At 48.2% G+C, this 19,484-nt stretch overlaps 2 protein-coding genes across 2 annotated transcripts in view; both read right to left on the bottom strand.

Moving 5' to 3' along the window:
* Positions 1-344: 344 nt before the first annotated feature.
* Positions 345-15,459, bottom strand: Syp (synaptophysin). The gene is made up of 7 exons (XM_070040463.1): positions 15,317-15,459; positions 14,097-14,162; positions 12,916-13,040; positions 8,974-9,169; positions 8,112-8,303; positions 5,574-5,904; positions 345-1,799 (listed from the first exon to the last, which is right to left on the bottom strand). The coding sequence occupies exons 1-6, from the start codon at positions 15,350-15,352 to the stop codon at positions 5,578-5,580; spliced, it is 942 nt and encodes a 313-aa protein (XP_069896564.1). The 5' UTR covers positions 15,353-15,459; the 3' UTR covers positions 345-1,799; positions 5,574-5,577.
* A 3,220-nt stretch (positions 15,460-18,679) lies between these two features.
* The window catches only part of Cacna1f (calcium voltage-gated channel subunit alpha1 F), a 42,104-nt gene continuing 41,299 nt past the window's right edge, over positions 18,680-19,484 (bottom strand). The window contains exons 47-48 of the mRNA XM_070039173.1: positions 19,065-19,262; positions 18,680-18,910 (exon numbers count right to left, since the gene is read on the bottom strand). Coding sequence (XP_069895274.1) covers positions 18,680-18,910; positions 19,065-19,262 — 429 coding nt within the window. The remainder of the gene's footprint in view (positions 18,911-19,064; positions 19,263-19,484) is intronic.

Genomic DNA, 19,484 nt, shown 5'->3' with positions numbered 1-19,484 from the left:
CTGCTGGACCCCAATATGAGGAGTGAGAGTTATGTAGGATGAGGTCTCCTATGTGGAGTCATCTTCGTGGGATCCCGTGAGGACTTGAGGAAAGGGCTCCACCGGGACTGGGAAGGATTGTGGCTAAGGGACCAGAATGAGAACCAAACTCGAGAAAGCCTGGGCATTGGATAGCTAGTCATGGGGCAACGAGTAAGACAACTTGGCATGATCTGATTGCTTGGCCAGGCTTCACCAAAGGATGCGGCTGGGGGCTAGGGTGAGTCCGAGCTTCCTATCACATCTTCCCACCCATCTCTCCCCTCACCTGGACTTCAAAAAAGAGAAATGAGAGCCATGCAGACTAGGTGATTGAGGAGTTTATTTGAGGGAGGAGAAGTACTCATATCTGTTCTTCCTCAGGGAGAAGGGGGTCTTCAAACAATACCGAAGGGAGCAAGGAAAGGGGAGGTCTGGAGAGGAGAGGGAGGGGCCACAGCCAGACAAAATGGCAACACACGATCACAGGCACTACCGACATCACAGACACAGCAGAGGGTGCAGGATAGGAGCTCCAGACCCAGCCTCCAACCACCCAGGCCTGGTGGGAGGGGGTGGAGAGTGGGGGCAGGGGAGGAGGCAGAGGGATGGGCCAGCCCCACTAGACCAGTTGAACTCTATCCTCTGATTACCTAGCTGACTTGTCAAGGGAGTGGGCAAGGGGTATTGTTCTCTAGATCCCACCCCTCATCCTCTCAGATCTTTCCCAAACCTCAATCCCCAGCTTTGGTCAGGGGTACTCACCTACCTTAAAACTCATCCCAAGGCTCTTAACTACGCTCTTCCCACAGCTACTACCCAAACTCTGTTCACTTTGAAACCTACTTTCTTCGCTGCCCCATTGGGAGAGGGGCTGCTCCTTGTGAAACCACCATGCACTCTCTATACTAAGCCTCGGTGTCTGGACCCCTGACCTGGACTTCACCCCAAGGGTAGGCCATTTCTGAACCTCACTTCTTACTCTGCTCAAGATCCTTTAGAATCAAGTTCAGACTTTGCAATGTTCCAGGCCACACACCTTCTAGGGCTGCTAGTCTCAATTCAAGCCTGCCCATCCTGAAGCCCACTGGAGGCATCATTTAAAGCTCTGTCCCTTCTAGAGCATGCCCTCTACCCCCTTCAGAGTTCCACTCCAGAATGCTTTAGGCACCTCATTTGTCAGGTTCCACATTTAGTATATCTGGAACCTAGCTCCTTGTTGATTAGTCTTGTCCACTAGTCCTGTCTACTCAAAGAACACTTTCAGTCCAAAGTTGTCCTCTCTACTCCAAGTCCCCTAAATCTGCCTTTCTTACACCTTGGGGTTGAACTTACCCTTCACAGTCTGGTCAGATATTGCTAGAGGAACAAGGCCAGAGTTAGGAGGGGGAGGAGAGAGAGGGGAGAGTCTGAAATCACCTCCCACCCTCCCCATACAGCCAAGGGCTCCCCTTCCTGCCCCTTTCCAAAGCCTCCTAACCTCAGGGGACAGGGCCAGGGAACAGAAAGGGGTTGATGGGTGCAGGGGAAGGTGTAGGGCTAAGGAGGAGCCCATTCAAGGCTGGGCCCCTAGTGCATGAGAGAGGGGAGTGGATGAGGGGAAGGCTCAGACAGATAAATAGATATTTATATATAATATATATATATATAAACAGCAAAGACAATTGAGGGTCTCCTGGCTTGAGGGGTGGAGACCTAGGGTATAGGGATAGGAAGGGGGGCAGGCCTTTTCTTGAGCTCGTGCCCACCCATGGGGATGGAGTCCTCCCAGCTGCACTGACCTGTAGAGACAGAAAACGGGAAGGAGAAGGGGTCTTGATATGGGTGGTGTCTTCAGGGAGGAGGTGGGCCACTATGCCTTTGCCCTGGCTTTTCCTATTGCCTGAATGTCTTTTTTGCTTCTTTCACTCATATCTTCATTCATTCAGCTTCATCTCAGCTGCCCCCACTGAAAAGTTAATTCCTGATCCTGTTCCCACTGTGTACCAAAGCAACAATGAAGGTTCCCATCTCCTAACCCCAAAAGTCCATTAATAGGTACTGTTTAACCATTGGCGATAGCCTATATTGAGCAAAACAAGATCTCTGCCTTTGTAGCAGGAGATAAGACTTCATACAACGAATGTGAAACCTAAGAGCGTTATCTAGGAGCACAAGATAACAATACATGAGGATAGAATACATAAAGTGGAGAGAGCAGGGTGGGGAATGTGGCTTAGTGGTAGAGCGCTTGCCTTGCATGCATGAGGCCCTGAGTTCTATTCCTCAGCACCACATAAGCAGAAAAAGATAGAAATGGTGCTGTGGCTCAAATGGTAGAGCGCTAGCCTTGAGCTGAAGAGCTCAGGGACAGTGCCTAGGCCCAGAGTTCAGGTCCCATGACCAAAAAAAAAAAAAAAAAAGTGGAGAGAGCAAGGCTAGAAGTGATGTCAGAAGGTGTGAAGTGGGGTCATAGTGTAGTCCTGTGAGGACTGCAGCTTTGCTTTTGATGAGGCCTAAGGCACTAAGAACAATTTTCTGCAGTGAAGAGTAGAAGGATTGTAAAACATCTCATGCTGTCAGGTGCTGGTGGCTCACAACTGTAAATTCTAGCTACTTAGGAGGCTGATATCTGAGAATCATGATTTGAAGCCAGCCTGGGTAGGAAAGTCTGTGAAATTATTATTAATTTGTTGTCAGTTATAAGGCTTGAACTCTCGGCCTGGGTGCTGTCCCTGAGCTATTCAGCTCAAGGCTAATGCTCTACCACTTGAGCCACAGTGCCACTTCCAGTTTTCCTGGTGATTAAAACTGGAGATAAGAGTCTCATGGACTTTCCTGCCCTGGCTGGCTTTGAACCGTGATCCTCAGATCTCAGCTAGGATTATAGGTATAAGCCACCAGTGCCTGGCAAGTCTGTGGAACTCTTATTTCTAATTAACCACCAAAAAGCTGGAGATGGAGCTATGGCTCAAAGTCGCAGAGTTAAAGTTTTCAGCAAAAAGTTTAGGGATCGTGCCCAGGTTCTGATTCAAGCCACAGGACTGGCAAAAAAACCCAAAAACAAACAAACAAAAACAACAACACCCCCCCCCCACAAGTCTACACAGTATACACAGTATATACACTGCAAATCTCATAACATTCCCTTCAGGCTCTGGGGCTGGCTGCATGGTCTGAACCCTATTATTGTTTCAGGTAAATTTTGTGGACATCCACATTAAGAGAAGTAAATTAAAACTACTAATCACTTCATGTTGGTTCAGAGTAGGCTTGAGCAAAAAAGCTCTGTTATAGTGCCCAGGCCCTGACTTCAAGTCCCAGTACCAACACACACACACACACACACACACACACACACACACACACACACACACACACACACACACAATGCCTTATGCTATGTTGTTTCCATTACTTACTCAATAAAATATCTCTCAATATTAAGAGTGTTCTAAGTGATGTGTATACAGCATGTCTTGGTTACATTCTATAGTCTAGTGGAAGAGACAGTCAAGAAACCTATAAACAATAATTACAGATGGTGATAAGGAAAAGCATAGAGAGAGATAACAAGGGTGATTTGTTTACAGGGTAGTCAGATAAGAACTCACTGTATAAGTGATTAAAAGAATGAAAGGGAGTTGTCTAGGCAAAGATGTGTGTGTGTGTGTGTGTGTGTGTGTGTGTGTGTGTGTGTGTGTGTGTGTGAAAGAGAGAGAGAGATAGAGAAAGAAAGAGACACAGAGAGAGACAGAGACAGAGGGGGTGGGGAACAAGCTCAAAGGCCAAAGGCCCTGAGATCAACTTGTGCCTGGTTCGCTAAAATGGACAATTGGGCTGGGAATGTGGCTTAGTGGTAGAGTGTTTGCCTTGCATGCATGAAGCCCTGTGTTCAAATCCTCAGTACCACATAAACAGAAAAAGCCAGAAGTGGTGCAGTGGCTCAAGTGGTAGAGTTCTAGCCTTGAGCAAAAAGCTCAGGGGCAAGCCCGGCGCTGGTGGCTCACGCCTATAATCTTAGCTACTCAGGAGGCTGAGATCTGAGGATCGTGGTTCAAAGCCAGCCACCAGAAAACCGGAAGTGGCGCTGTAGCTCAAGTGGTAGAGCACTCGCCTTGAGCTAAAGAGCTGAGGGACAGCGCCCAGGCCCAGAGTTCAAGCCCCACGACCGACCAAAAAAAAAAAAAAAAAAAGCTCAGGGGCAGTGCCCAGGCCCTGAGTTCAAGCCCCAAGACTTGTGGGCTTGAAAAAGTGGGGAGGGCTAATTGTGTGAGTGATTCTAAATGAAGACTCCTGCCTTTCCTGAGATGAGTACCACTATGTAGAGGAGGGCTGTGGTTTGATTTAGCACTTAACAGAATGTATTTGTACTGTGAATAAAACAATAGGAATGAATGGACACCTGTGAAGAGATCCAGGGGAGATGCTGGTGAGAAACTATTGGCAAACTATTGAGCCAACAGGATTTTAAAATGAATTGAAGTGTGTGATGCTTTATCAAATTTCCTGTTCTCTCCATCCACAGACAGAATCAATCTGTATCTTCCATTTACCTTATTTCTTTTCTCCCCTCCCAAGTCAACCGTCACACCTTCCCCCTTCTAAGGAAAATGACCTGTCTGTTATCTCTTTTTATGAGAAAAGATCTCACTATATACCCAAGGCCACCTGGCCACCATGCTAGCATTGTTTTATTTTGGGGGGAGGAGGTGGTCCTGGGGCTTGAACTCTGGGCTTGGGCACTGCCTCTGAGCTTCTTTTACTCAAGGCTAGCACTCTACCACTTGAGCTACAGCACCACTTCCAGCTTTTTCTGTTTATGTAGTACTGAGTAATCGAACCCAGAGCTTCATGCATGTTAGGCAAGCACTAAACCACATTCTCAGGCCCCTTTTGGTTGTTATTTGGAGATGAGAGTCTCCCAGCCTTTCCTGCCCAAGCTAGCTTCGAACAACTATCACTCAGTTCTCAGCCTCTTGAATAGCTGAGATTACAGCCCTGAGCCATCAGCGCTGGGGTTCAGTTTTCTTTTAAGACACAGCTAGAAAGGTCGCAAGTCTTTCGTAGTTCTCCGCCCCACCCCTTTTACATCCTTCAAAATCCTACACCATTTTCTCAGAGCTGGGAAAAGTGATGGATCTACAACTTGCTTCCGCATTGGTAAACTCGTCGGATCTTCTAGATCCATCTATTAGCCTTATTACCTATTGGCTTAACAATCATTAAAAAAAAACCCACGTCCCTTTTCCTTCCAAGGTTCCACCATCCCCCTGATATTCCTCACTGTGCAAGTCCCCGGGATATTCCACCCTTCCATTGGTAGCTCTGTACCTTTCCCCGGCCCTCTCCCGCAGAACCGGGCTTCTACCTCTCTTCCACTGGCATCACGCATCTGCTCTCCATTTATTGGCTAGTTTTTCACTCGTCAAGTAACTCTGCCTCTCTATTAGTTCCTTCAAATTTCCGCCCTTACTCGCCTGGCAAGCTTATTACTCAGGGATCTTATTGGTTCACTGCCCCACCCATCTCAATTCTTGTACCTCCCTTGGCTGAAGTACATGCCCATCACTCACCAGATTACATCTGATTGGAGAAGGAGGTGGGCGCACCCTGTGGGCCGTAGCCTTGCTGCCCATAGTCGCCCTGAGGCCCGTAGCCACCGCCACCGCCTCCAGCTGGCTGCCCGTAGTCCGGCTGGTAGCCACCCTGGGGCCCGTAGGAGTCCTGGGGCCCATACCCTCCGGGGCCCTGCCCGTAGCCTGCATCGCCGTAGGCATCTCCAGGTGCTGGTTGCTTCTCAGGGGCACCAGGAGGTGCGCGCATGAATGGGGCGGCCCAGCCTGTCTCTTTGAACACGAACCACAGGTTGCCAACCCAGAGCACCAGATTCAGGAAGCCGAACACCTGAGGGGAGACAAGACCTGGCTATCTTCTCGGTCTATTGTCTTTGGGGCCTCAGGGGGCCATTGTGGCCTGACGTGTAAAATGGGCACATAGGGCATATGTGGGCCCACGGAGGACAGTGATTTCTGAAACCTCAGCCCCCTACATATGTTTTTGTTAAATAAACATACACTTGCATGTAGTTGCAAGTTTGCACAGAAATGCATGTATATAAAATGTGCCCATGGGCTGGGAAGGTGGCTCAGTGGTAGAGCGCATGCCTTGCGTGCATGAGGCCCTGGTTCGATTCCTCAGCATCACATAAGCAAAAAGAAAAAAGCTGGAAGTGGCGCTGTGGCTCAAGTGGTAGAGCGCTGGCCTTGAGCTGAAGAGCTGAGGAGCTGAGGGACAGCACCCAGGCCCAGAGTTCAGGCCTCACTACCGGACCCCCCCCCCCCAAAAAAAAAAGAAAAGAAAAAAAATGTGCTCGTGTTAAAGCATAAATATGTGAAAGTTATATGACATTTTAAAACAGTACACCTGGTACTGTATGTCATATGTTTTCCTATGCTTAAGTTCCCTATATGGTATTAATTTACTTAATGTTTCATTTTTTAAATTCCACTTTTGAACAGAAAGACATTTCTCCTCTTCCTCTCTTTCTTCTTCCCCTCCCTCCTCCCCCCTCTTCTTCTTCCTTCCTTCCTTCCTCCTCCTCCACCACCTCCTCCTCCTCCTCCTCCTCTTCCTCCTCCTCCTCCTCCTCTTCCTCCTTCTTCTTCTTCCTCCTCCTCCTCCTCCTCCTTCCTTCCCTACATCTCAGAATGTTGCTCAGGCTGGACTTAAATCCATGGGCTCAAGTGATCTTCCTGGCTCAGCCTCTGGTGTAGTTGGGACTATAGGCCTCCATACTGGGTGGATATTTCATGGGGGGCAGGGTGTGCACATGCCAGCACTATGCCTTAAACTTAGGTCCTGGGTACTGTCTCTTAGCATTTTGTTCAAGGCTGGTGGTCTACTACTTGAGCCACAGCTCCGCTTCTGGCTTTTTGGTGGTTAATTGGAAGTAAGAGTCTCATAGACTTTTTTGCTTGGGCTGGCTTTGAACCATGATCCTCAGATCACAGCCTTTTGAGTAGCTAGGATTACAGGCATGAACCACTGGTGCTGGGCAATCTCTCCATTTTAAAGCTGATGAAATTGAGGCCAGAGAAGCCTTCCTTTCACAGAGGGAGCTGGTCTCATAGTTAGCAAGTGACAAGAGAGTTGTAATCTTTGTGTGTATGTGTGTGTCAGTCCTGGGGCTTGAACTCAGGGCCTGGGCATTGTCCCTGACCCATTTTCCCATAAAGCTAATGCTTTATTGCTTGAGCCACACCTCTATTTCTAGCTTTTTTGTGTGGTTTGTTGGAGATAAAATCTCCATAGATTTTCCTGTCTGGGCTGGCTACTGATGCCCGGCTAGAGTTGGAATCTTAACCTCTGCAATACTGGTATGTGACTTACCTCGTGCTCTTTTCTAAGTACTTTGTACACTATTAATTCATTAAATAGTCTACTGTGAAGCACAACATATTACTAGTCTTCAAGTTAAATGCTCAAACTGATCCTTGAAGGGCTTTGTGACTGGCTTCAGTTCAGAGTTTGCAAGGGTCCTGGGGCTTGAACTCAGGGCCTGAGCACGGTCCCTGAGCTTCTTTTGCTGAAGGCTACCACTGTGCCACTAGAGTGACAGTGCCATTTCTGTTTTTTTTTTTTTCCTGTTTATATGGTACTGAGGAATCAAATCCAGGGCTTCATGCATGCCAGGCAAGCACTCTACCCCTAAGCCACATTCTCAGCCCTAGAGCTAAGATTTGAGCTCAAGACAGTGTGACTCTCAGCCAGTAGGGGGCATCGGAGTACAACAACATTTCAAGCCATTCACTCCTTTTGCACATAAGGAAATTGAGGTCCCGAGAGAATACTGTGTATCAGGAGATTTTACATGGTTAAGCTGGATCTGGGATCCAAGTCTCCTAAGTATAAGCTGGACAGAAGGCCTTGTATATTGGTTCACAATGTCTACAACTGAAACTCTGTTGTTGGGGTGTCTCTGCCAGGGATCCCCCTTAGATTACCTCTGATTTTCCTCTCATCCTCTCTTTCCACCCACCACTCTGTATACCAGACTGTATGTTTCTAGGCCTCCTTCCTCCAGCCCAAATAGCTACCCAGAAAGGACTTACCACCGAGGTATTGAGCCCTGAGGTCACAGGGTCTCTTAGCTCCTTGCATGTGTTTCCTGCCTGGCGGCACACAACCATCTCCTTGATGATATTCTCTGGGTCTGTGGCCATCTTCACATCCGACAGCCCCTTGGCCCAGGCAGATGAGCTAACTAGCCACATGAAGGCGAATACTGCTGTAGCCAGAAAATCCTAGGATGGGCATGGGTGAGAAAGACGACATTGTGACTAGACTGCTTTGAACTGGATCAGGAGACTTTCTTGAGGGTGGGGGGAGGTCACCAAGAAAAGGTTTCTCTCCTGCTTTTCAGGCTCTGAAGGCCACAGCATTTTCCCCTGAAGGTGACCCTCCAGCCTGAGCTTGTATGAGTGTGTGTGATACAGAAGTGTGGGAGTGTGATTGTATTGCGGGAGGAACTCCGTGGGCTGTTTCCGAATCTGTGAGAAGTGTTGTGTGTCTTTCTACTTTTATCTGCATGTGGGAATTTATGTCATTTTACGTCTGGGTTGAGGGTGTGTGAATATAGCTGTGTAGGAATCAGTGTCTGTGTGGCAAGATGACATGTGTGCTTGTCGCAGTGAACCTCTGAGTGCTCCTGCCTTTGATCTAGACTGCGTGGTTGTGTGAGAGTTGGCAAGTTTACAGTTTGTGGTCTTGTCTGTGATTCTGTGTGTGGGTTTCCCGGGGACCCTGACTCCAGGTCTCTGATGCCCAGTGTGGACTCCAGGTGACATCAGTAGCCAGCAGCTGCCTCCACATAGGTGCCTGGCTGGGAGTTGGTATGGCCTAGAAGACAAATGAACTGTGTTCCTGAGGCCTCCCATCCTTAATCTCAGGGCACAATGGGCTGTGAAGACTCACCATCATGGGTCCTTTGTTGTTCTCACGGTACTTGTTCTGCAGGAAAATGTAGGTGGCCAGTGCCCCCATGGAGTAGAGGAAGGCAAACACAGCCACTGTGACAAAGAATTCAGCTGAGGAGGAGTAGTCCCCCACTAGGAAGACCTTGGTGGTGCCTCCTCGGCAGTTGGGTGCATCAAAGTACACTTGGTGCAGCCTGTAGAGAGAGGTGACCAGGTAGGCTCCAACTCCCCAAAGCCCCCTTCCCCTCCCAGACATGGGTCCCCCAGGTTCCTACAGGGTCCCAGGGAAATAACCATTCACAGAGCACCTGCAATGTACCATTCACATTTTGTGGATTGCTCAGAGCATCCTGGCGAGATAGGTATTAATTCATCCAATCCAGGCACTTTTTCTTGCCTCTTAGTTATTACTAGAACTCACCAGGCATCCTTCTACCCCAGGACCATTGCATTGATGGTTCTCTTTGCCAGCAGAGATGCTCTTTCCTTGGATATCTTCATATCTTATCCCCTTATCTCCTTTAAGTTTTGTTCAACTGTCACCCTCCACGAGGCTGTCCTAGAGCTCACTATTTACAATTCATTTGAAACATTCCTTCTTTGGCACACCTTAGCTTTTTTCTTGGTCCATTTTCCTCTAGAGCATTGATCCACATATGACACAGCGGGACATACTAGAAGAGGGCTTTACCCTCTGTCTTGTTCACTCATAGATCCTCTGGGTCTGGAACCATGCTGGCATCTAGTAGGTGCTTAGGCAATGTTTGTGGAATGAAATGTAGAGAGGTGGAAACAGGCTTAGAGGTGTATTCACTTGCTGAAAGTCACATAGAAGGTAAGGGGAATGATAAGGTTGGGGTCTGAATCCTGTTTTTCCCCCACATGATGTCAACCCTTCTCATCCCACTTCAAGTCCCTGAGAGAAAAAAAAATGTATGTATCACAGAGGACAGCCCAGTGGCTACAAAATTGGAAAAGACAAAGACAGACAGACAGAATGCAGATGGGGAGGTAAAACAGATCTTGGAACAGCATGTGTATATATGAGGTAAGAGACAATCTGAGGTGTAATGCGACTATGACATGTACCATGGTGTGACTGAAGAGGGGGAGTGTGACTAATGGGGAGAAGGATTGGAGTGGGGGGCCCATAGCTCTGGACTCAGACTGAGGGTTGGGCAAGACCCTGAGACTGAGAATAGTGCTGATGCTCTTCTATGGCAAAGGCCTTTACATTTATCAATTATCTACTAAGCACTTTATGTAACTGTCACATTTAATGACACCACACCAGTAATTCTCTCAAGTGGGTATTTTTTTTGGGGGGGTCCAGTCATGGAGCCTGAACTCTGGGCCTGGGCGCTGTCCCTCAGCTCTTCAGCTCAAGGCTAGCGCTCTACCACTTGAGCCACAGTGCCACTTCTGGCTTTTTTCTTTTTGCTTATGTGGTGCTGAGGAATGGAACCCAGGGCCTCAGGCATGCAAGGCAAGCACTCTACCACTGAGCCACCTTCCCAGCCCCATCAAGTGGGTATTATTATATTTATTTTACAGATGAAAAAGTAGAGGATTAGCAAAGCTAAGTTAACTTGCTCAAGGCTGTCCAATGAATTGAATTTGTATTTGAGTTTCTGTTTCTAGTGGGCTACATTGGGAGAGGGAGTGTTTGAAGAGGAATGAGGAGTCATGGAGGCAGGGGGGAAGCAAGGCAGGGCCAGAGATTTGCTTGGCAGGATTCAAAGCACAGCGTTTTTTCCCCTCGAAGACTTGTGGGTAAAGCGAAGATCCTCTGGCCTGAGGTCCTAGACTGGGGCGGGGGTGGGGGGGAGCTGTAGGCAAATTCATCAGGGTTTTTTGTTTATTTGTTTTTGTGGATTCCCAAAGGAACAGCTCTCAGCAGTATCCAAAGCTGCCAATTGTCCCTCCTTTGACAAACTCTCTTCTCCCCGGATATATCAACAAGTAGATCCCTGAACACCTGCTCCTCTGTCTCTCAAGCCATATTCTCCTAACCTCTTCTTCTTTCCATCATTGCTTTGGGCTTAGGCTGGGTCTCTCTCTTTCCACTCTTCCTATCTCCAACTGAGTCATCTCTTGGTTCTACATTTACACCTTGTGCTCTCAAACTCATTTTCAGCTGGATGCCTGGCCTGTTTCCTGAGTTCCTGACACCCATTGCTTTCATTAAGTAATTAGTGGTGGGATTTGAACTCAAGGCCAAGTGCTTGGTAGGCAAGCACTCTACCACTTGAGCCATACCGTCAGCCCCTTTTGCTTTTATTATTAAGATAGGGTCTTACATTTTTGCTTAGGGCCTTGATCCTGCCTCTGCCTTCCGAATAGTTGGAATTACAGGTGAACACTACCACTCCTCTCTTGTTTCACACATACTGTGGAGGGTACTTTTAACATACCAGGCACTATGCTAAACACTTTACGGATGAGAAAATTGAGACTTCCAAAGTCATGTAAGTAGTGGGGAAACCTCAAATGAAATTGTGTTTGTGAGCCCATCTCCTCACACCTCAGGGAGTAGCATCCTCTCCAGCCTCTGCTCACTCTTGTGCAGTAGTACCCAGCACCCATGCCCAGCGCATAGTAGGACCTCAGTGAATATCAGGATGGTTCAACTGGGTTCCATCCACTACAAAATTCTGTTTGAGGATGGATCTGTTCCTAGAATTTCTCTGCATCTGCAATTATCTTCTTTATTAATTATTGTGTTTGCCATAAGGTAGGCTCCATGAGGGTTGGCAGCTTGGTCTGGCGTTAGCCTCTGTTGTGTCCCCAAGCACTTTGGGCAGTACTAGCAAACAACAGATTCTCAAAAAATGTATCTCGGGACTGGGAAGGTGGCTCATTGGTAGAGTGCTTGCCTTGCATGCATGAGGCCCTGAGTTCGATTCCTCAGTACCACATAAACAGAAAAAGCTGGAAGTGGTGCTGTGGCTCAAGTGGTAGAGTGCTAGCCTTGAGCTGAAGAGCTCAGGGACAGCGCCCAGGCCCAGAGTTCAAGTCCCATGACGGACAAAAAAAAGTATATGGAATGATTGAATGAATGGGGCTTAAATAGGAATGAGTTTTTGAGGCAGGGTCTTACTATGTAGTTCAGGTTAGCCTCAAACTCACAATTCTCCTGCTTCAGCCTCCTGAGTACTAGGATTAGAGGCATGAATCACATTCAGCAACTAACATTAATTGGGCATCTACTACAAGGAAAGAGGTGTGTGTGTGTGTGTGTGTGTGTGTTCTAATTTTTTTCTCTTTCTTTCTTCTTTCTCCCTTCCTTCCTTTTCTTTCTTTCTTCCTCTTTCTTTTTTGGTGCTGGGCATGGAATCCAAGCATTTGCCCTTACTATGCAAGTACTCTACCATTAAGCTACCCCCAACACTATCTGTGTGTGTGTGTGTGTGTGTGTGTGTGTGTGTGTGTGTGTGTGTGTGTGTGTGTGTGTGTGTGTATGCTGGTACTACGGCTTGAATTCAGGACCTCACACTCTTGGTTGGCTTTTTCTGTACAAGGCTGGTGCTCTACTTGCGCCACAGCTCTATTTTTGGCTCTTTGCTAGTTAACTCTAGATAAGAGCCTCTCAAATTTCTCTGCCTAGGTTGGCTTTGAACCTAGATCCTCAGATCTCAGCTTCCTGAGTAACTAGGGTTACAGGAGTGAGTGAGCCACTTGACTACCTGTCCTATACTTTTGAATCTTGTCTATTGCCTGCTCCCTTCACTAGCACAAAGCCAGAGGGTGACAACCTGTGTCTGTGTGCTCCTATACATCCAGAACAGTGCCAGGTACACAGCAAGTGCTCCGTGCATGTAACAGCCATCCCACTGGTTGTGGACTCTTGAGGTGAGGGCTTCTCAGAGATCAGTGGGATGGAGGCCAGACCCACCCTGCCCCTGGCATGGTCAGTTGGGATACCAGAAGGGGTACACACCTGAAGGGGTACTCAAATTCAACCTCAATACTGAGGTCACTCTCAGTCTTGTTGGCACACTCCACACTCAGCCGGAGCTCTCCGTCGTAGCTGCCACAAGTGGCAAAGGCGAAGATGGCAAAAACCTTGGGTAGCAGGGATGGGAATGGCTATAGTGAGCCTGAGGCATGCATGGGAGGGGTGCCCTCCTCTGGGCAGATGGGGGCTCAGCATAGGCAGCAGCAGATGGAGAGGTCTTCCCCCCCCATTCCCTAATCAGGGCTCATCGGGTCCAAGTACAAGCTGATTACAGGGGTGTGGTTGTATCTGTGCTTCTGTTCTACCTCTCCATGCTCTGACCTTCCTTCTTTCTACTTGTTCCTGACTCCCTGTCCATCTTTGTGGTTCTCTGTTCTCACTGTCCCTTGATCACTAATTTTGTTTATGTATCTTTGTCTTTTTTCTTCCAGAGGTCTTCTATCTCTGATTCTCTGCCTCTTCTACACCTCTAGGTAATTATTTTTTCTCTCTGTGAATGCATGTCTTTCTATATCAGTGTCTTTCTGTTTCTTGATCCTTTTGTCTCTATCTCTATGCTGTCTGTCATGCAGGCTCTGGATGTTTCTCTCTGTCTCTCTTGTGTTTCTTTCCCCCCACCATGTGCTGTTTTCTCTCTCTCCTATTTTTTCTGAGTTATCTCTTTCTGTCTCTGTCTCTCTTTCTTACCCCCATTTTCTTGCCTCTGTCCCTGTGTCGATTTCCCTTTGGATCTCTGTTCTCTGTACTTTTCTCTCTCCTTTTGCTTTATGTGTTTCTCTCGTCTTTCTCTCATCTCTATATCTCTTTTGTTTTCTCAGTAATTTTCATCTATTTCTACCATTTCCTGCCTCTCATTTTAAAATCTCCTTTGCTATCTCTGGGTTTCTCTAGCTTTGCATTTATCTCCCAGAAATCTGGCTTTAGGTTCCACTGCCTCTCTTCAAGAGGGGAGAGGTAGGACATCACAACCTACCACTTCACCACAGGGGGTACCCCTCATCCTTATGTGACGTCACAGTCCATCCATCTTCTGGTCTCAATCCTTGGGACCTCATCTCCTTCCATGCTCCTTGCCCTTCCTCCATGGTCTTTGGGATCCCACTACCATTTTCTCTTCTGAACTTCTCCCCACCCCCTCCCCACATGACCCAGACCACACTCACCCATTGCAGCACCTTCACAAAGCCAAGGGGCTCCTTGACCACCCGGAACTGACCCCCAGCCACGAGCTGAGGAGAGAAACAGTGGGGAAGGGGTGGGGGGGAGGTGAATAGAAAGGGAAGTGAGGGGCAAAGCTGTCAGGCAATGATCCCTAAGGATGGGGCATGTGACCTCCGGGAGGGGTGACATTTGGAAAGGGAGTGAGAAGGAGAAAATGACACCTTGAAGGACGAACAAGCACTAGAGAAGACCCCCTCCCCCCAAGGATTCAGGAATGGAGATGTCTGGGGCGTGATGAATCAGATAGTGGAAGAGGTCAGGGGTGCAGAAGATGGGGCTGGGGTCTGTTCTAGCTAAGGTAGGAGGATCTGAAACCCTCAATGGTGAATCAGATAGGGAAGAAGGTTGGTTGGAGAGAGTGAGGAAGGAGTCAGGGTTCAGGAGAGTGGGGGAGGGGGTCTTGAGTGGTGAAGGTGAGTCATAACAGGGCGGGTTGGTTAGCGTGGGGGAGGGGTCGGCAGCGGTAAAGGTGAGTCAGATGGTGGTGGTGGTCTTAGAAGATAGGGATGGAAGGGGTTGGTATTGGTTTGGGAGGGGCGAGGTTCCGTGGTGGTGAAGGATGAGATGGCGGAGAGGGTCTGGATTGATTGAGGTTGGGGAGAGCTAGGACATGGCTCCAGTGGGGATAGACGTTGAAGATGAGGAAACTAGGGGTTTTGGAGAGGCAAAAATCGGATCGTTCCCCTATATCTCTTCTCAAATAAGGGGTGGTCAGCTACCGGGGTGCAGTCTCTTTGGGAGGGGCGGGTGTCAGCCCTTCCCCACCCCACCCCCACACCTTCTGTCGCTCTATTTCCGAGCTCATCTGCAGCCCCCCTCAATCTTCCTTCCATTCTCCCCATTCTCTATCCTTTTGCCACCCTTTCTCCCGGCCAGCTCCGAGACTCTTTCTGCTCCCTTCGAGATCGCCAGTACTGATCTGAGCTTCTGGCGGCCCCCGCTGCGGCAGTGAGGACGGCCCTCGCTGCGGCAAAGAGCGCACTCCTTCTTTTTTTCAACCTCCCCTTTCCTCCCTTCGCCTGCCACAACCTCCCCAACCACAGCCCCAGGAACCAGGTCTCTGCTGCCCGGACACCATCTCTTAAAATTAGGGAGTCTAAGTGACCCCTGGGTCCGGTGGTAGGGAAGCAGTGGACTCTGTCCTTGGTACTGGAGCGCATACCTGATTCACCACGTCCATGTCTGCCAGCAGCAGCATCAGCAATGCAGGGGGCGGGAGGTGCCTGCTAGCAAGGGCGTGCGCGGGGCGCAGCGGGGGCGGTGCGCGATCGTTGGAACAGCCCAGGAGGGGGCAGCCCCGCCCCTCACAGCCCCCGCCCGGCGCGCCTGCGCACAATGAACAGTTTGCCGGTCTCAAGGGCCTTGCTGGTCGCCATTCCAGCCTGAAGGCTGGATCTGGAAAATCATGCTGGGAACATCATTGTGAAAATAAAAGCTAGCAGTCTAAGGCAAGGAGGACCACTCATTTCTAGACTATGACACTTTACTTGGCTATTTAAAAAAAACTTGATTTATTCACTTATTTAATCCCCATGCAGTAGGGGATTCAATGTTTTTACAGATGAGGAAAATTAGTCCCCTAGTGACTTGCACTAGTGACTTGCACGAGGTCACATGGTTAGTAATTGGCAGTGCCCAGAATCTTTGCAATTAAAACATAGTTCAAGAACGTGAAGTTCCTTCTTGAAAGTGCACTTCAAACAGGTCCAAAAAACTCCTTTCTTCATGTTACTAAAAGTAGGGACATCAAGGTCCATGATGGCTGTCTTGTTACAAAATACAATAGATAAAATTTAGTTCAATTACACTCATACCCTGAGAAATGCCCATAAAAATTACTAAATGCCTGATAACTGTTTTCAGAGGACAAAGAAACTTTTCACTTTATATCCCTTTATCTTTTCATTTAAAACATCTGAATGTAAACTGTTTTGTGCTATCCCTGAGATTTTTTTTTTTTTTTGCTTAAGGCTAGCTAGCAATCTACCACTTGAGCCACAGCTCCACTTTCAGGTTTTTTTGGTGCTGAACTGGAGATATGAGTCTCACAGTCTTTCCCACCCAGGCTGGCTTCGAATTGTGATCCTCAGATCTCAGCCTCCTGAGTAGTTAGGATTACTGGTATGAGCCACTAGTGCCCATCTGTGTACCTATTTTTAACTGTATTTTTTTTTGTCTTTTCTTTTTTGGTACTGGGGATCGAACCCAGGACGTTGCACTTGCTAGGCAAGCGCTTTGCCACTGAGCTACATCCCAGCCCTGTGTACCTATTTTTAAAATGTACAAATATGTAATGAATACTTCCCAGTTGTTGCCTTATTGGAGGAAGCAATACACTGGAAGGGGTAAGAGCATGGATTTTGGCATTTAGTTCCTTGAATTAGAATTCCATTTCTAATGTTTGACCTTGAATGTGTAAGATGGTTTAAAATGGTAAGTATAAGGTCACTGTACTGATTAAACAAGACAATCAATCACTGTAACACAGTTAGCACAAGGCTCAAGAAATGGTTTATTTTACCTACTTCAGTTCTCTGGAGTGTAATCACTTCTTGCCATCTCCTCTCTCACCTCTTCTTGCTTAAGGGGACCATCATTTCTGCCAGTTTTAGCATCTCCAGTCTCTTCCCCCTCCCTTCTGTTTTCAGCACAGCTATGGGAGTATCTATTTAAAATGCAAAGTTAACCATGTCACTACCCTACTCAAATTCTTATGGTTTCTCATTGTCTTAGAAACAAACCCATGTTTTGGGGGCCAAGGCTCTGTATGATCTGGACTCAGGTGGCTTCTTCTACTTCATCTCTCAGCAGTCTCCCTTCTCCCTTCTTTTATTATTTTTTGGCTGGGGGTGGGAGTGTAGGTTGGTTGTGGTACTAGGGCTTGAACTAAGGGCCTGGGAGCTGTTCCTTAGCCATTATTATTATCATTATTATTTTATTGTTATTATTAAGGTGATATATAGAATGGCTACTATTTCATAAGTCAGGTAATGAGTACATTTCTTTTTTGACGATGTCACCCTCCTTAGCTTTTTTTCTTCAAGTCTAGGTGCTCTACCACTTGAGCAGCACCTCTAGTTCTAGATTTTTGGTAGCTAATTGGAGCTAAGATTCTCACAGACTTTCCTGCCCTTTCTGGCTTTGAATGATGATCCTCAGATCTCAGTTGCTTGGGCTGCTAAGATAACAGGTGTGAGGCTCCAGCCTCTTCTTCTCTTTCACTCTCTTCACCCTCCCTGCCCATGGCTTGCTGTCCTATTATATACCAGCACAACCATTTCAAGCATTTGTTTCAATGCTTAGTGTAACTCTCTGGAGTTCCAGTCTTTACTGTGGCTTCCCCTTCCATTTCAATGTAGCTTGATTGACACAAATGAGAAACCCCTACTGTGAGTGAGGTGGTGACTGTAAGTTAGACTCTCCTCAGTAGTGACCCCATCCTCCATCATTCACTACAATGATTCCAATTCCTTTGGAGTGGAACTAATTCCCACTTGGGGTAAGCCTTGTTGCATGTCTAAGCCAGCTCAGTTTGCCCTGAGGGAAGCCCAACATGGCTCCTGGCACACAGTAAGTGCCTGAGAAGCCTTCCATGAAGGAACAAAGGTGGGGTGATAAGCAAAGGTGGAGCAAGAATCAGAAAAGGGGTAGTGGAGGTTGTGGCTCAAGTGGTAGAACTTCGTCCTTGAGCAGAAGAGCCAAGTGAAAGCAGAAAGTTCTGAGTTCAAGTCCCAGTACTGGCACTTGGACAGCTATGTGAGAGGAGAGTGGGTAACTCTTACGTGGTTTCAGGAAGGTCGGGGGACTCTGAGCAGGTTCCCAAGGGCTACCAGCCCCACCCTTTGTTGTCACCTATATTTTCTACTAATGGATTTAGGTTTTCTTCTCTTTCTCGGGTAGAAGACAGGAGATGGGAGACAGGGTAATCTCAACTTAGCCTCCTTGAAATTCCTGGTGCCATAATAGGACCCTTCTTCCTAAAATACATTTTGTACCAGCCACCTCCAACCTCCAGCCCTTTCTACTGAGTCTCTTACAGGCGTCTTTATCGTTTCCTTTCCACTTGTCTGTCCTTCCTTCTTCAGTCTGCCCTGACTGACCCCTCATTGTGGAAATCTGCTTTTCCCTACCATCCAAGTACCTGCCACATCTTCTCTTTCCCCCTTCCTTCATCTCTGCCCAGTGCCCTCCTCCTCCCCCACCACCTCCGCTCTGTCTCCAGCTTTTTTTGGCTGCTGTCTCTTCCTCCTCCTCCTCCCTCCTTCCCTGACGCTGAATAATCAGGCCTAGCTGTCCTGGTTTCTGGAAATACCCATGTGTGGGCAGTAGTTCAGGGCTGGAACTGGGGAAGGAAGGAAGGAAGGATGGATGGATGGATGAATGGATGGATAGGTGGATGGGTGGGGATGACTGGGCAGACCCCTCAGGGCAAAGATACCCAAATCCAGCAATGTGTGGTCCATGTCTGCCTCCTTCTGGAGAGGGGAGACACCAGCTTTATTGAGCATTGTAGGGGGTGATGAATTCAGATGGCATGGACACAGGCCATCTCATCTCTCAGGTCCTCTTCGTCAAAGCGGGAGAGGATGGACTCTTCATCACTGTACAGTGAGTTAGTGCCCTGTGCCAGCAGGTCACTGGCAGCACTGTCCATCTCATCCAATGTCAGACAACATGCATCTGCAATCTCCTGCTTGGCTAGAGCCACGAAGTGTGGGTCTCGGGCAAAGAGGCCCAGGCCCTCGGAGATGAGTACCTGGGGGATGCAAGTGGGATCACCATTGATCAAAGGCACACACATAATGTGCCTGACACAGAACATGGAGACTCCTTTACCTTCCTTCCCAAGTGCCCACCACTTCCCCTTACACCCCAGCTTCTTTGACTACATCACCCCTCCACAGACTTACAGCCTCCACCAAGCTGTCGGCGCTGCCTCTCTTGCGGTGGCTAGGGTCTGGGTGAGTTCCAGGCACGTGCAGACAGGTAAAGGTGCGAAGTGGACCACTGGATTTGCCAAGATATCCTTCCCCCGCTGCGCCCTCTTCCACCAACAATAGTGGGGCATATAAGAGTCGTCCCCTCTGAGGAGGGGTAGCCCAGGAACCCTGAACCAGAATAAACATCAAAGGGACAGGGATTGACAGGAGGCTGTAAGGGTCTTGAACTCCGTCTTGTGAGTCTCATCCCTCTTCCTCAATACAAAAATAGAGTAAAAGAGAACATATGTGTGCTGGGCTCCAGTGGCTCACACCTGTAATCCTAGCTACTCAGGAAGCTGAGAGCTGAGGATCACGCTTCAAATCCAGCCAGTCCAGGCAGGAAAGTCT

The sequence above is a fragment of the Dipodomys merriami genome, unplaced genomic scaffold (assembly GCF_024711535.1).
Source record: "Dipodomys merriami isolate MVZ:Mamm:240054 unplaced genomic scaffold, mDipMer1.0.p SCAF_3, whole genome shotgun sequence".
In the NCBI taxonomy this organism is placed as follows: domain Eukaryota; kingdom Metazoa; phylum Chordata; class Mammalia; order Rodentia; family Heteromyidae; genus Dipodomys; species Dipodomys merriami.
This window is presented reverse-complemented; position numbering and strand designations above follow the sequence as displayed.